The sequence below is a fragment of the Micropterus dolomieu genome, linkage group LG01, assembly GCF_021292245.1.
Source record: "Micropterus dolomieu isolate WLL.071019.BEF.003 ecotype Adirondacks linkage group LG01, ASM2129224v1, whole genome shotgun sequence".
Lineage (NCBI taxonomy): Eukaryota > Metazoa > Chordata > Actinopteri > Centrarchiformes > Centrarchidae > Micropterus > Micropterus dolomieu.
The window spans coordinates 15,318,011-15,333,096 of NC_060150.1; the positions used below are offsets into that span (position 1 = coordinate 15,318,011).

Sequence of the window (15,086 nt, forward strand, 5' to 3'; positions counted from 1 at the left end):
AGGACTCGTAAAATTTTTATGAAACTGAATTGTCTTTCCTCTTTAAAATATAAAGCCATCAAATTGAATCCTTGCCTCACACTGCATATTAAACATACTCCTCTCTCTATTTTCCCACCCAGTCAATCAGAGAAGTGACCGGCTACGTGTTGGTGGCCCTCAACCAGTTCGACTACCTGCCGCTGGAGAACCTACGGATCATCCGAGGCACCAAACTGTACGAGGGTCGCTACTCTCTGGCCATCTTCCTCAACTACAGGCGGGATGGGTACTACGGCCTGAGGCAGCTGGGCCTGCGCAACCTCACAGGTCAGGATGATCACACGAGTGTTGGCATATTTAATGCTATGCTGCATAATGAACATGTCAGTGTAAAACTCTTGCACTTTTGTTTCACTTCCAATATTAGGAGGTAAAACATCAGAACACCACCAAATCACAAATATTTTATAATCATTTGGAGACCATTTTTTGCAATAGAAACCCTGTCAGCAAATGAATTATTATAGCATCTTTTTGTGAATTTGTTATACATTTTTCACCACTCTGCAAAGTACGTTGCCATTCCCTGCACTATAAATGCTTGTGTCTGACTTGTTTTTACACCCTCATATACAGATTTAATAGGGGCTTTTTTAATTAAGTCTCAAAATTGGAACTCAACTTTTGAAGCTGCGTATCTGCTACCCTGGCAAATTAATCGCCTGGGTTGCTATACAGAGGGATCAAATGTCTGTGAAAAGTCCTATTTTCCCGTTAATTACATTTGTGTTTACACACTTGAAAATATGCTCCTTTCATGGAGTAAGTTTTTTTGATGAATGTGTTATGTTATGTAACAGATGTTCTGTTTTGTCATGTGAGAGGGCATAAGCTAAAGTGGGTTGCATTTGTAAAGGGCAGCTTTTGTCTGCATTAATTTTATCTTGGCATAAGACCTTTGAGTCGTGACCTTGGCATCTGTTCATCTTTGCCATTTTGGTGACCTCCCGACTCCAGTCAAATAATAGAAGCAAACACTATCTTCTGTTACAGGCTTTAAAATTATCTTTTAAAGTACCTGCTTCCCTGTCTTCCTTCTGAATTGTATCTCCTCTTACTTCTCTCTCTTTTAGCCAATTTTCTCATTAGTTGAATAAATCATACATGTAATTCTCACATATTGAGCTCCAATGGCAGTGAGCCTGCACTCTTTTTCAGCGCGTTATGAGTCAGGTGTTGCTTTTTTTCGCTCCTGGAGAGAGACACAAGCCCTCGTAGGAGAATCACTGGCTATGGGACAACTGTCACATACGATCTGTGGAGAAGCAGCGGAGCTTAGACTTAGGGTCACTCTTTTTTCTTTTACACCATTTATTTTTCTTCCATCTGATGCCGTGCTGTCTGGAGTGATGGTAAACAGAGACTGGCTGTGATGTGGGATGAAGGTTAGGAACAAAACCCAAGCGTTCCAAAAAAAAGTTCAGTGTCCAAGGCTGTACATGTATGAGGACAATGTCAGCACATTGGAGATAGACTAAATATTTGATCCTATTTAACATTATATTAAACATGTTGAGTGAATAACGGAAAAAGCATCAGACTTGCAGGAAAAGAAAGTATGCTGAGCATCTTTTTTACTTAGTGTCATGTAATATCCCTACACCATGCACATTTACAAACTTGCCACATTGGACATGTTTGTTAACTACTTGTAGACAAGACAATGAAGAAGACAACTTGACGCCCTTTTCAAGTCTGTCATGTTGCCGGATTTTTGAAGGGAATTTGCTGGATTCCACTGTGGCAGAAAAACAGGAAAACTGTTCTTCCAGCACGAATGGCACTAATTCTTTTAGAGTATCTCGCAATGGCCAATGGAAAAAAGCATGTCCAACACGTATGTCCTGTATAGTACAGCCAAAGAACAGAGACAAATGCACAAGAAGCTGCCAATCCCCCAGACAGTTTGTTCATACCAAGGTAGCAGAAGTACATTTTTAGCCTATTATTTAAAAATGTACAAAAAACTGCTACATGCATTACCTTTAAGGCTCATTTTTTGGCATGATTATATAGAGGAATAGTGCCAGAGCATAAAACAAGGAAAGGATATAAAATTGTGCTCCCACCATGGACCGACCACATGGTATGTGCCCTAAACTGCCAAGCCACCAGGACGCCTCTGCTGTATCCCCCTTTGTTGTATTTTGCCCAAGGCTTCTTCTCTGGCATCGATCTGCCTGCTTTACACCGCTCTCCTGTGGGTATTGCAATTTATCCTACATCCGTCCTGCTTTCCTACTGCAGGCAATTCTTTCTCAGATGTTTCGCAGAGGAGCCAAATTAATTTGAGTGTGTGTCTTGCAGTCCTGAACCAACCTTTTGTAACTTTTTGGAGGTGGAGCACAAATTCAGGAAATGTTCAACAAGCTCAAGGAAATGTTGGAAGCCCATATATTGATGAGAAAACCCATCAGTGTTGAGAACACTGAACAGCAGAAATTCATCCTGGGCCTTTATGCCATTGACTTTGCCAAATTGTTTTTGTTATTGATGGTGGGGGATCAAACAGTGATCCATATTAAAGCACATGACAGATTTAGTGGTATAAGCAGCATATTATGGAGTCTGAACACGGTGATAAAGGACTCCTGAGAGTTTTAAGGGCATGCTGACACCCTAAGTTGGCAAAGCAGTTGGGCGCCTTCCATTTTTGACCATCCCTGTGCAGAAAGGAAGACCTAAGTGGACCTTTATCCCTGTCTGACTCGTGATCGGAAACTCATGTTGCTCTTTTCTGTTTTTCGATTTTTGTTTCCTTCTACCATGGTGTCATGACTTTCTCTCGTGTCTTCCTGTAATACCTCAAAGAATGCTTTCTTTCTGCAAACCAAAGACTGTTACAAGACTACAAATAACTTGGACTGAAAGGATCATAAACAAAGTATGTGCAGAATGTCACCCTTATTGGCTAGGTAGTGTTTTATTTTACTTCTTTCTTTCCTTTTAGTTCATAAGTAACAGATTGAGTGTGCTCACCCTACTACCAGGTATTTTGTTTCCCCTGAGGCATAAGTGTTTCATGATCAGTGTCCCCCATAACCTTCCAGGAAAGAGGCAATCATTTTGTTAGTTCACCAATGTTTGTGCGCTTTTTTCTGCCTTATGTAATGACCAACCAGCTGAAGTCCAGCCAACCTACAGCATGCAAATGTGAAAGATTAGGATGTTTTTCTTAATGTAACTGGAAAGGCACAGTGGAAAAAAATTCACAAGGTATCTTCATATAATCCTTTCTGGGTGCAGTTAAGATGTTCCTTGCATTATTTATACCCACAATGCATAATCTACATCTTCGACTTTCTCTTATTTTCGTGAAACTTCTGGAAACTGTGTTGTTCCTCAGAATTTACCTCTTCTTCACCACTGTGATTAAGGCTTTCCACCGGCCCCCTGCCTGCCTGGCACTCCACACGTCTCCTGTTGAAGCACATACTCAGGATGGGTGCCTCACATCGCTAGCCTTTAGTCCACACCATCTGATCCCAGCGTACCCCAACACCGCAATTAAGCCAGATCCAACCATGCATATGGAGGAGTGCTGTTTCTACTGATTCCCTCCACTCCTCTGCCCGGGACGAAAAAGAATATACAGTGAATTCTCTTTTAAATAAGCTCACAATTAGGTCAGTAGATAATTCTCCTTTCCTAACGATGATAAGGAAGCTATGCACATTTGCTTATATTCCTGTATGATGAAATTTACTTCGTTTTGCAGGCTACCACCATGTCTAAGGGGGGTGTATGTGCACAAGTGAGAATATATTCAGCATTTCCCACTGCACACAATACATTAAAGCAGCTTCACTTCTGCTTTATCCCTCCGTGGATTCACTACACAGAGGGAGTCCACAGAAAGCATGGAATTCAATTTGGCTGTGGAGTGCGTATGCATACAGCTGTGCGGTCTTTATAGTAGAAGGGGTTATAGTAGTCTGTGTTAAAGAAACTCCTCTGATATTGACTTGTTCAGCTTCACCCTACGATGCTTCTGCAGCACCTTGTAAGCCTAAATAACCTATTTCCCACATACACAACACACGCTTCGACGGCCACACGAGCAGTGTGCATATAACTTGCCTCGCTAGTCACTGCTGTGCTAATTACCACATGCTGAGCTGCAGTGGTGATAATAACCACCATAAGACTCTCAGAGCTGGTGGCGTTTATGAAATGGTTTTGACATCCAGATTCCCCTTCTTCCCTTGCTTAAGGTTTGCTTTGTTTGTGAGCCATCCATCCATCCATCCATCGTCAATGGCTTATCCTGCGTACAGGGTCGCGGGGGGCTGGAGCCTATCCTAGCTGACATTGGGCGAAAAGGCGGGGTACACCCTGGACATGTTGAAAGTCCGTCGTAGGGCCTTGTTTGTGAGCTTTTATTTATATATTTTTTCTGTGGACATTTTTTCTACCCTTTGAAATTGCCCATTTGGATGTGGGCCAAATGGCTCAGCGTGCCCCAAAGAGAGCCCTGACTCCAACTTCCCATCTGGCAGCAATACCCCCCCACCAACACGCTCGTGTGCAGAAAGCAAAGCACCAGTTCTGCCATCCCCCTTTCTTTCTCTCTATAACATTTCTCTGCCTTTCTCACCTGTTTAGCCTTCCTTAAGGCTCAGTGGGACTGTAGTGACACTGCCATGGCTTCTCAACCTGGCAACAACCCAAACATCCCCTAATTTAAAGCTAATAATTTACGGCTACTGTCTCGCTAACTGCAGCATTTTTGTGAGCATTTTGAATGCATTTAGTCCAAATTACCAACAGCAGTTGCAGCTGAGATGAATTGATAAATAGATTTCATGATAATTAACCCCATGTGCATCTTCATTTTTAGAGCATGGCTATTGATTTACCTGTTCAGAAGCAGTTCCTCACTTCTCGGCTAATCTGCAAAACAAATGGAGATTTTTCTTCATGATTGAGGAGCTTTGCAAAATGATGATGGGAGGAAATCAATAGAACTGTGACCAGATCACACTGATATTTACAACAGTGTCAAGGCATACTCCTTTAGATAGACACAGAAAAAATGTGGCTTTTATTTAGCTGCACTAATTGTTAATAAAAGTAGACATTTCATTTGATGAGAATCAGAAATGCAAGTTCATTTCTCACCTGAGAATTAGTTAACTTTTCTTAAGTGTTAGTTTCAGAAGTGTCATAAAGGCTGAATTTGATCTGTACAGTAAATCCCCTCAGTGGAGAGTATAAAGATCCAGCACATCAAAGATATTATACCCTCTGCTTGTTTGAAAAAGGGGCACACACCTAAAAGGAGAATTCTACAGCACATGAAGACTGATGCATCCATGCTTCCTTCCATCACGTTCAGCTCAAATTGGCACATAAGAAGAATCTGGCTTTATATTTAATGTCATGGTTTGAAAAAAATACCAGATTCTATCCATGAAAAAAGAAATGGGAGGGGCATCGTAATTGTGTTTGGAATTTGTATAGAAAAAAACTACTTCCAAGGCCTCTTTATTTAACATAAAGCTTGTGGTGTGATCTCCAAAAAGTGGTGTAATTACAGAAAGATCAAATGCAAAAGTGGCTAATGCTAATACCCACTCTCATTCCAGCCTGTTGTGAGGAAGAGTAGAGGGATGGGACCCATTAATAATAAATTCAGTGTCATCATTAAGGCGCCAAATGATTAAAACATATCTCCCAGCTTCAAACGCTGCTTTGCTACCCCAGAAAATGCTGCAGTCGTGGATGTGCAAAGCGAGCGAGCCCTTCATTCTGCTTGTGAAATAAAGTTTTTCTTTTTTTTTTTCTTTCATCTTAATCCCAGCTTTTTTTGTGTTGAAACATCACAGCACCGGCATTGTCTTTTGAAAACAAAATACACTCCAATGTTATGTAATGCAATGCAACCCATGGATCTGCACAGACGTGAACTTAGACATGAACTTTCATGCCAGGCTAGGTTGGGAATCATATCTGTTGCATATCCCTGAGTCCTCTCAGTTGCGTTGTCACCTGGAGAAAATACCGCCCAGCCAAAAGAACCACAACAAACCTGCAGTCTGTTGTTGAGCAGTGCCTCTTCTGAAGAACAGAGCAGCAGCAACAACATCTCGTTAAAAAAAGGTGACACTCATTGACATGCAGACACACAATGGAATGCCATGTCTGACTCCACTGTTTATTTTCTCATCTCTTTATTTCCAGTTTTCCGTATTTTGTACACTCTTGCACCCAGAAGTCATTGTAATGCCATGCACATGCTCGGTTTTATCAGTGTTGTGCTGTCAGCACTGTGCAGCCGTTGGTGTTTTTTGTTTAAATCCTTTAACAAGAAATCCCAGAGGGCTTTGGGTTATTCTCCATTAGTGGCTGTGGCACGTCTGGAAAGACAGCAAAATGATATCTAATGGAATGGCGATAGTCCCCCAGGGCCGTGTCTACTGCCCTATGCACCGTTCTTTGATGTTAGGGTTCACATCCACTAGCTGACACTGTGTTCTGTAGGTCAGTATCAGCTAACCCTGGCTAACTGAGCAACGTCCAAAACGCTTAATGCCTATAGAAAATAACTGGGGAAAAGACGCCTCTCACTGTAAAAACATAGCAGGTAAAAACCTCCTCCTGAACCTCCTCCAATGCCCAACTTCCGAGTCCGGTGTTAAATGTCCAATTATGTCTTTAGGGAGTCAACCTGAAGCTTACTACAGCAGTTCTAATAATGTCAACAACTTACATTGATGTGCCGAGATGGGTTCAGTCAATACAGAGTGACTCCTCACTCCCAGCAAGCATGCACCAAGCTCAGCACAGCAGAGAATGAGGAGTGACGATAATAAACTCCCTGCAGGGGAACTTAAACTCAATCTACAGGTGGATGGTTGGTGGAGGCGGGGCTTATGGAATGCAATAGGAACTGAAACAGAGCTTTCAGGTGAGCGGTGTAGCAGCAGCTTACCAGAGGAAAAGAGAGCACAGCACTGAAGCTTAAATACACCACCCTATTGTGGAGTATATGAACAACTGTTGCAGCAAGGAGGGTGCACATTCACACTGTCTCCCTGAAATAGTTAAAAACCTGTGATTTCATCATGTCATGCTTCAAACTAATTATATGTTTTAGGGCAGGGGTCAGCAAAGAAGTCTGGCATTGGGCCAGTTTTTTTTCAAGCCGTTACATGGCGGGCCAGAACTTAGTCAAATTGTTTCAAACCCTTGGATACTCGTATGCACATCAGTTGGTAGAGTGCGGGACTCCTGTTGGGAGAGTTGTGTGATCGATCCCAATAACCTGCAGACTTTTTTTTCTCCCTTGTTAAACAAATTGATTATAAGGACACTTTTGCACATGCTCACAATAAAGCGTGCTGCAGTGTGTGTGTGCGTCCCGGCATGTGATCCACATTCAAAATCCTATGGACGCTTATTTTCATTTCTCTGAGGAAATTCAGGGGAATCCAATCACACGTTTACTGACGGCTTTTTCAGAGGTGTGTCAAGCAAGCAAGAGACTCTTTTGAATGTTCTTCAGAATTTTTCAAAGTAAAAGCTCTCAGTAAACTGCTGCAAAAAATGTTCACTCGCATATATTTTGTAGGCACAGTCACTTAAGAGCAAGTGATTATGTGAGTAACTGTTGCTGTCATGACTGAGATCTATTTCAGCACCAGCCACTATCAATTTATTTGTCAGCAATAATATCTGGTTTGCTGTCAGATTGCTTGCCCGCGGGCTGCCTATTGCCGACCACTGGTTTAGGGTTAGGGCCAGGACCCAGCAAGCAATTTCACCGTTAAAAGATGTCTAACGTCTCGGCTAAAACAGGGCTGAATTTGGGCTGTCAGTGAAAAGTTAATAGACCATAGCCCAAGAATAGACCAAATACACAGCTTTTAAATGACTACATATCTACCTCTAATAGACAACAGAATAGTGGCTAATGGATTGTTTTGGTTGGTTGGTTCTCACAAATGGTAATCCGTCCAAACAAATTAAATATAGAGATTTTATTAAGAAAAAGGATTACAACGTAGACAACTTAAGATAATACAACATGATGAATATATAAAGGAATTATTGATAAAATATTATAAATACAAAACACTTCATATATATATGAAAATACAAACAATTTTAACAACATGCGGTAATAAAAACATAAATAATGATAAAACAAACTGGTTGACTACATCCAAATCTAGATCTTCATATAAGCTGCTACTTGATGCAGCAAGAGCATCAGATGGGTCTCTCAGTTGGCGCCAGTCTCTCGGGTAAATGGGATCCATAACTGTTGAATATGTAAGAATATGAATATAAGTAAACATTATAATTTGAATATGTTGACTGTTTTGCCACAAGACATGACTGCTGATGATTTTAAATGAAAACATACAGTATATTTCTAATTATCATTCCAATGAAGGTTAAAAAAAAATCATTTAATGTTTTTTTCTTTTTAAAAGTATTTATTACTGACCCATTTATCTCTATGGAAAATATAAAGATACTTGAACAGGACACATGTTTTAGCTATGTTGCATTAGAACAACCAAATAGAGAAAGTTGCTTTTATTCTTTTGAGAGAGCTATGCGTGGTGAATGTAAGTGTTCTGTTCTGAATATTTATTGTTGTCTTTGCTGACTGTGTGCTGGAGAATTTGCAATAAATATTTAGTGTCAAAACCTCATCAAGTCTCAAAAACTCATATACTTCATATCATAATGATCTAGTGAGTAATATGTGTGGCTTTCATTACAAATTATAATAGGTAAGGTTGCACATGTTTTATGTTCACCCCTTCTGAATTCAGATAATATAGAGTTTGTAAGGGCACGAGGAAACCTGTGGGTGGAGTAACGTTAAGTTACACTTGCATGCAGCATGTTAAGCTAACCACAACGTGCCTTACTCTACACTGTTACCTGCTGAAATGTCCCGGTTCCTACACGTTAACATATAATTTAGATAAATAATGAAGACATGTCAAACAAAGACACAGATACTTACAAGACCAAAGTAAATGTCTTTTCGCTTCCAGTGTTTGCAGTAAACTCTTGCCGTTGCACGATGAAAGGCCAAAATCGTAACGTATCCCTCGTTTAAAAATGGCGGATGTGTTTATCGCGAGATCTGGCAACTGATGTATACTAACTTTCAAGTCTTGCGTTGCCAGTAGTCATGTGTCAGTAGGGCTACAGCTGCCATCTAGCGGTTGAAAATAGTAATTACATCTTGTTTTAAATTAAAATGAAAGTTAATGCAGGGAACGTTACAGCGAAAATAAAAATAATTTAAATGTTTCAAACGTTTACTTGCATTTGATGATATAATATCATGCACCTCAACAGCTGCATGGGTGAAAACTACATTTAACCAATTTGGTCTGAAACAGGACTACAGCCAAGCTGTTGATATTAGACCACTGATTGCCTCTATTTCGCCGGGTGGGCTAAAAACAGACTACACGTAGCCTCTCCAAATAAGAGCTAAATCGTGGCTACAGATAGACCATGTCAATTTAATGACACTTAATATTGTGTAGATATTATTGACATTGCAAGAATAATGGGATATCAACCATCTCACATGCTGCCAGGGCAAAAATCCACTTTTAATCATTATTGACTTTTTTGACTAAACATGGGCTACAAATAGCCGGTCTGTCTACGAGCTAAATCGTGTCTACGCACAGGCTGCACGTAAATCATGTGCAAGAAATGAATCAAAAAAAACTTTGTAATCACTGTAGACCTTGCTTACATGATGGAATATCATACACATTGCAAGTTATTTTGGCAAAAACGGCATGTAACCACATGTAAAGTTATTGTGGCTAGAAGTGGGTTACACATAGCTGGACTAAATCAGGTCTTTAACGTTAGTAAACCTAGACGGTGAAATGACAGCTATTGCTTGCTGGGGAGGCCTAACAGTCCTGTAAAATTCATGCAAAACACCTATTCAAGGCATATCCAAAGTAAATTGAATGTAGTTCTTGAACCATTTGGAGTAAGTGCATGGTTTTGGGCTTCTCTGAAAGAGAACACTCTGGAGAATGATTGTAAGTGCTACTGGAATTGATTAATATAAGTTCAAACACACTAAAACTAATATATTTTTCATTTCCGCTTGAAAATGCTTGCTAACAAATGCATGCAGACAACTATAGCTGGGACTTATGAGCTGGAAAACACTTTAGGGCCACGGCATAAAGCCTTACCTAGTCCTAGTTTAAATTTCATACCAATACCATGAAAAATTACTATTTACACAGGTTTTACTGAGTGTATGTCTCAGTGTATTTTTTCTAAAATAGCACCGCCCCTTGGCGGCAGGCGGCTGCTGCTGCATCGCTCCGTATTAGCCTGTAGCTCAACACAGATGTGATTTTTTGCTGGTAGATCATGAACTTCCTACTTAAAGCTGTATATCGTTATTTGCAGATTTTTATTGGCTACACAAAGTGCCAGTCATCGGCACAATTGCTTGCAATTGGTTCAGTCTACCCACGAAATAATAGGGGCTGGCCCTTCCTTACAGCGCGGGGTCTTGTTGGCTATTGAAGGCTGTGAAAGGAACATGCGAGCTCCTATTGGGGCGAATTAGCTGTCAGTCGAAAGGTTAGAGTTCAGAGCCTAATTTTAATACAAAATATCGTATTTGTTTACATTCAGACCCGAGTTATCACTGTTATAATGACATACGAGTCACGTCTGCCGGCAAATATGAAACTATACCGCAGCCGTCCCTGGGGATTTACTAATGGAATAATGTACCCGCTGATTGTACCCGCTGTGGTGATCGTATCGAAATGGTTTACATGGGTCGAATCACGAGGATTTTAGCTTTCAAACAGTGTATCATATGAGTATGAAGCTAACATAGTTGCTGTGTGCACATAATGAAAGTTGCCACCAGGACCTGACGGCCCGCAGGCGGGCCGTTGGAATGTTAGGAGGTTTTTAAGTAGAAAATTACAACACATTTCCTTAAAGAAAAGTCACTAAAATCTTAAAATATTGCTAGGAACTAACTGACTGAATTACAATGAGAAAGCTGAAGTCTGACACCCTTTAAAATTTTACCCAATGTTGTTTGTGCCTAATCTAGCTCAAACCTCCCAGTTCTCTTTAGAGTGAAAGTGGTGGGTGGTGAGGCTGAATGAGTCAGCATTTTCCACCCAACAGTCCTTGGAAAAACCAACCTAATCAAACCAAATAGCGTGACTTCATCAAAGTCGCTCATTAGAACTGAAGGAGATTAGAATTAGTTGTTACCGAACTTTTACGTTCCCCTTTTCATAAATGATCTGAACCGCAAGCTGTAAGAACCATTTTGGCCTTACAGAGAGCAAAACATATACTTGTGTAATTCAGGACAAAATCTTTTGATGTGTTTGGGGACTTCTCTGGACAACATGTTCTCCTTAATTGAAGAATTACATGTTTCTGTACAGTTTGGGGAAATTGGTTGACCACATGTATTAGTATGCTTTGGGATCTTGGGGGAAAATTAATGGTGTATGCTTTACACCGTGTTTGTGTGTGTGCAATTTTGGTCTGCTTTAGCTTTTTGAATTTGGAGAGTTTAAAATACATTCCTTTTTTTTTTTTAAGTGCCCTGCCTCAGTCCAAGCCACTTTTTAAAGAGGTCATATTATGCTTTTTGGCTTTTTCCCTCTCCTTTATTGAGTTATATACCTTTTTTGTGCATGTAATAAGTTTGAAAAGTGAAAGCCCAAAGGGAGTTCCCATCTCCCACAGAAAACTCTGCTCTGAACTGCCTGAAAACATTTCATTTGTAGTCTAGCCTTTTCCTTTTGTTCTCTGTGACGTCACAGCAAAATGCGCTTCATAACGCTCACCAAGCAGCTTGTCAGACGCGCCCTCAAAAACACTGGTGGAAAAACACACTGAGCTGCAGCACACAGTCACAAGAGGTCCGCCTGCTGCCTCCCCTCTCCCTTCCAAACACTAGCTACCCTCCAGGCAGTCAATGGACATAAAGTTGTTACTGTGATGTAGAGACAGAGCTCAGTTAAAACTTTATGGAAGAAAGATACTTTTATTACCAATTAATAACTCACGCTGAACCGAAGACATGTTTACCGGCTTCTGATGATCCGCCCTACTCCGCTTCTGATTGGCTATTAGTCCTTAACTAATTGTGCAATTCCCGACAAAGATCTTGTAGAGGTAAAATGTATCACTCCACAGCTAAAATGGAGCGTTAAACACACAGGGTGAAGAGAGGAGCTGCAGCAATGTGTAGTATGACAAAATATGGTGTTTTTTGAAAATGAAACCATATAACCCTGTTCTGGTACAACTTCTAAATAGGATTTTGAACCTGAAAATGAGCATAAAATTACCTATTTAAGATATGTTGTGTAACTTCCACTCCAAACTGCAAATCCATTAGCGTGTCGAGCACGGCCAATCATTGTCACTGATGAATATGAACACAAAAAAGACGACGGTAAAGTCAGGAAAAGGAAGGAGAGGAGTCATGCTGGACTGGCTCACAGAACATCACACTAAATAGACTGTGGAACCAGATGGAAGCAATTTACTGGTCATAGTTGATTTGCTGGTGTGTATGTGTGTGTGTGTGCCCATGTCGGTGTGTCCCAAATTACCCAAGTGGGGGGATGAGTGCTGCAGCTCTGTGCCAGAAAATGACAAATTGCCCATTTAGCCCATTGTAGGTGTCAAATTTAATGCAGAGGGTTAGCTCTGTTTTCGACACTTCTTAAGCATTTTGCTCCATGAAAATATGTAATGAGTCCGATTTGAATTACAAATCATGGCAGATGAGCAGTGTGTGTTTGTGTGTATACGCATGTACCCTGCAGGTGTTCAAGCACGCAAATATTAAAGCTAGAAAGGAATCTTTCCTTTTGGTTTCCTGACTCGAGAGTGGACATTTAATAATAGCCCACATTTCAAGTTATGAGCGAAGCTGCTCAGCAGTTTTTACTGTGGTGATGGCTCCCCTATGGTCCGTTCATAGTGCCCTCTAAATTTTAGTTTGATGTTCGAAGCTTGGGCAATTGTACCAAAACACAATTTCCAGCACAATAACAGAGCAGCGAGTGGAGTCACTGTTGGGGTAACTCCACTGTAAAACAAGCCATCACTGCTTTTATAGAAAAACAACATGGGACAGCAATTCTGGGGTTGTTTGTACTTTGAGACTGTACCTGGCAATTTATTTGATGAGTGAGTTGCTTGACCTCTGGGTCACTGAGACCTATTAAAAGCACAGTGTAAAACTTCAAAAACACATGACCAGTAAAATAACTTTTTAGCAGATTTGTGACTGTTTGAGCTTGTGAATTTAACACTTAACAACTTGAAACTTGAAAGTGCTTGTAAACTAAATTGTGACATGACTTCCTAACAAACTCATAATAGTTTGGTTCTCCACAAATCCCCCCACTAACACACACACACATATCGGTGTCGATCATTGACGACCACTGCCATTTGTTACCTTGATTAGTATTCGCCAGCGCTCTCATCTCTTTGGCTGGCTCTTTTGTTTGCCTGCGCTGATTGGAGGGCCTCTGGTTAATTTAGATGCAGGGAAGCGGTGACAGAAGAGGTCTTATTAGGGCTGTGAGCCCATCCCGCCTTAAGTGCAGAGTCTCCAGTTCCATTTTCATTTGCCTCCATTATTGAATTTGCTGGCTTCTCATTCGCCCTGATTGCATTTTGTGTCACCTCTAAAAAACATTTTTTTTTTAAATTGGCATCCCTTAGCGGTTCTGTGACACTCAGACAGGAGACTTATAATATGATGTAAAAGGCAAAAGTTTAGAGACTGACTCTAGAATAGTTTTTTCAAAATGTTGATAGCTTTCTGTTCTTAGTCAAATGTCTTTGAAAGCTTTCCTAATCATGATTGCTGTGTAGTCTGTAGGCCAGTGGGTGTATTTTGGTAAGAGAATGAAAGATAGTGAGGAACTCTAGTGAAGGAGGACGGGAGTGCTTATGTCTCTGTATGTGTGTGTGTGTGTGTGTGTGTGTGTGTGTGTGTGTGTGTGTGTGTGTGTGTGTGTGTGTGTGTGTGTGTTTATAAGACAGAGCGAGCGTGAAAGACGGGTGGAGCTGGTGTGGGTGGAGGAAAAGAAGAAGACTGACGGCAGAGATTCATTTAGCATCCACTGAAGCTGTAGAAGTGTGTGTGTGTGTGTGTGTGTGTGTGTGGGGGGGGGGGGAGTCTTCGCATCCGCCTTTTCGCTGCCTCCTCCAGCACCTACACAGCTTCCATAATCTCCGAACGTGAAGCATTTTTCATAAGGATTCATCGCAAAACAATATCATCTGAGACTGCAAAATTTAATCAGGGGCTTTAAAATACAATTATGGTTATCGGGGAGGACACGGCAGCAGCGCTCTCGATGGTGCGAGGGGAGGTGGGAGGAGCAAGGAGGAGGGGGGAGAGATGGAGGGGACCTCCCCCGCACTGTCTGCGCCCCAGCGCTCCTCTCCCATTTGTCACCGAGCACAATATCTCTTTGGCTGGCAGAGCTAATAATGGAGAAGTGGGGAAACGGGACTCTGGAGACCCACCTCCGCCTTTCCATGAAGATCAGATAAGTTCTCCTCAAGTCAGAGGCCCCGAGCCACAGTGGATTTGCTTGTAAGGATTGTATCATTTATAAAACACAGCACACCCCTTTTGACAGCTTTTTAGGTGTGTGAATAATGCAACTCTTTATAAAATGTGCATCTGCAGGAGCAAGATGTTTCCCCTACTGGAAAGAAAACGCCATGCTACCCACTTTGCACTTTGAAAAGTTCATTTCGTTTTGGTCACTCGTACCAACCAAACCCCCTTTTACTGATGCTTTGCTTTTTCATGCCTCGAGGCAAACTAGTTGCCATTTTCTGTCTCTATTATCTGGGCGATCTGCAGCCATTTATCTAGCAGCGGCTTGTCTGGAAACTTAACAGTTATTCATGGGATTTAAGAAGTCGTTTTCACTTAAGCAGCTACTTACTCAACAGCCTCTGTGTTATTTTTGTTCTTTTTTGCAGTCCCCCCCCCCCCCCCCCCC

The 15,086-nt window shown here is 41.2% G+C and overlaps 1 protein-coding gene across 1 annotated transcript in view; it reads left to right on the top strand.

Moving 5' to 3' along the window:
• Positions 1 to 95: 95 nt before the first annotated feature.
• LOC123976515 (receptor tyrosine-protein kinase erbB-4-like) overlaps positions 96 to 15,086 on the top strand; it is a gene marked incomplete at its 5' end in the record, with an annotated part of 114,036 nt that continues 99,045 nt past the window's right edge. Inside the window, one exon of the mRNA XM_046058759.1 lies at positions 96 to 309. Coding sequence (XP_045914715.1) covers positions 96 to 309 — 214 coding nt within the window. The remainder of the gene's footprint in view (positions 310 to 15,086) is intronic.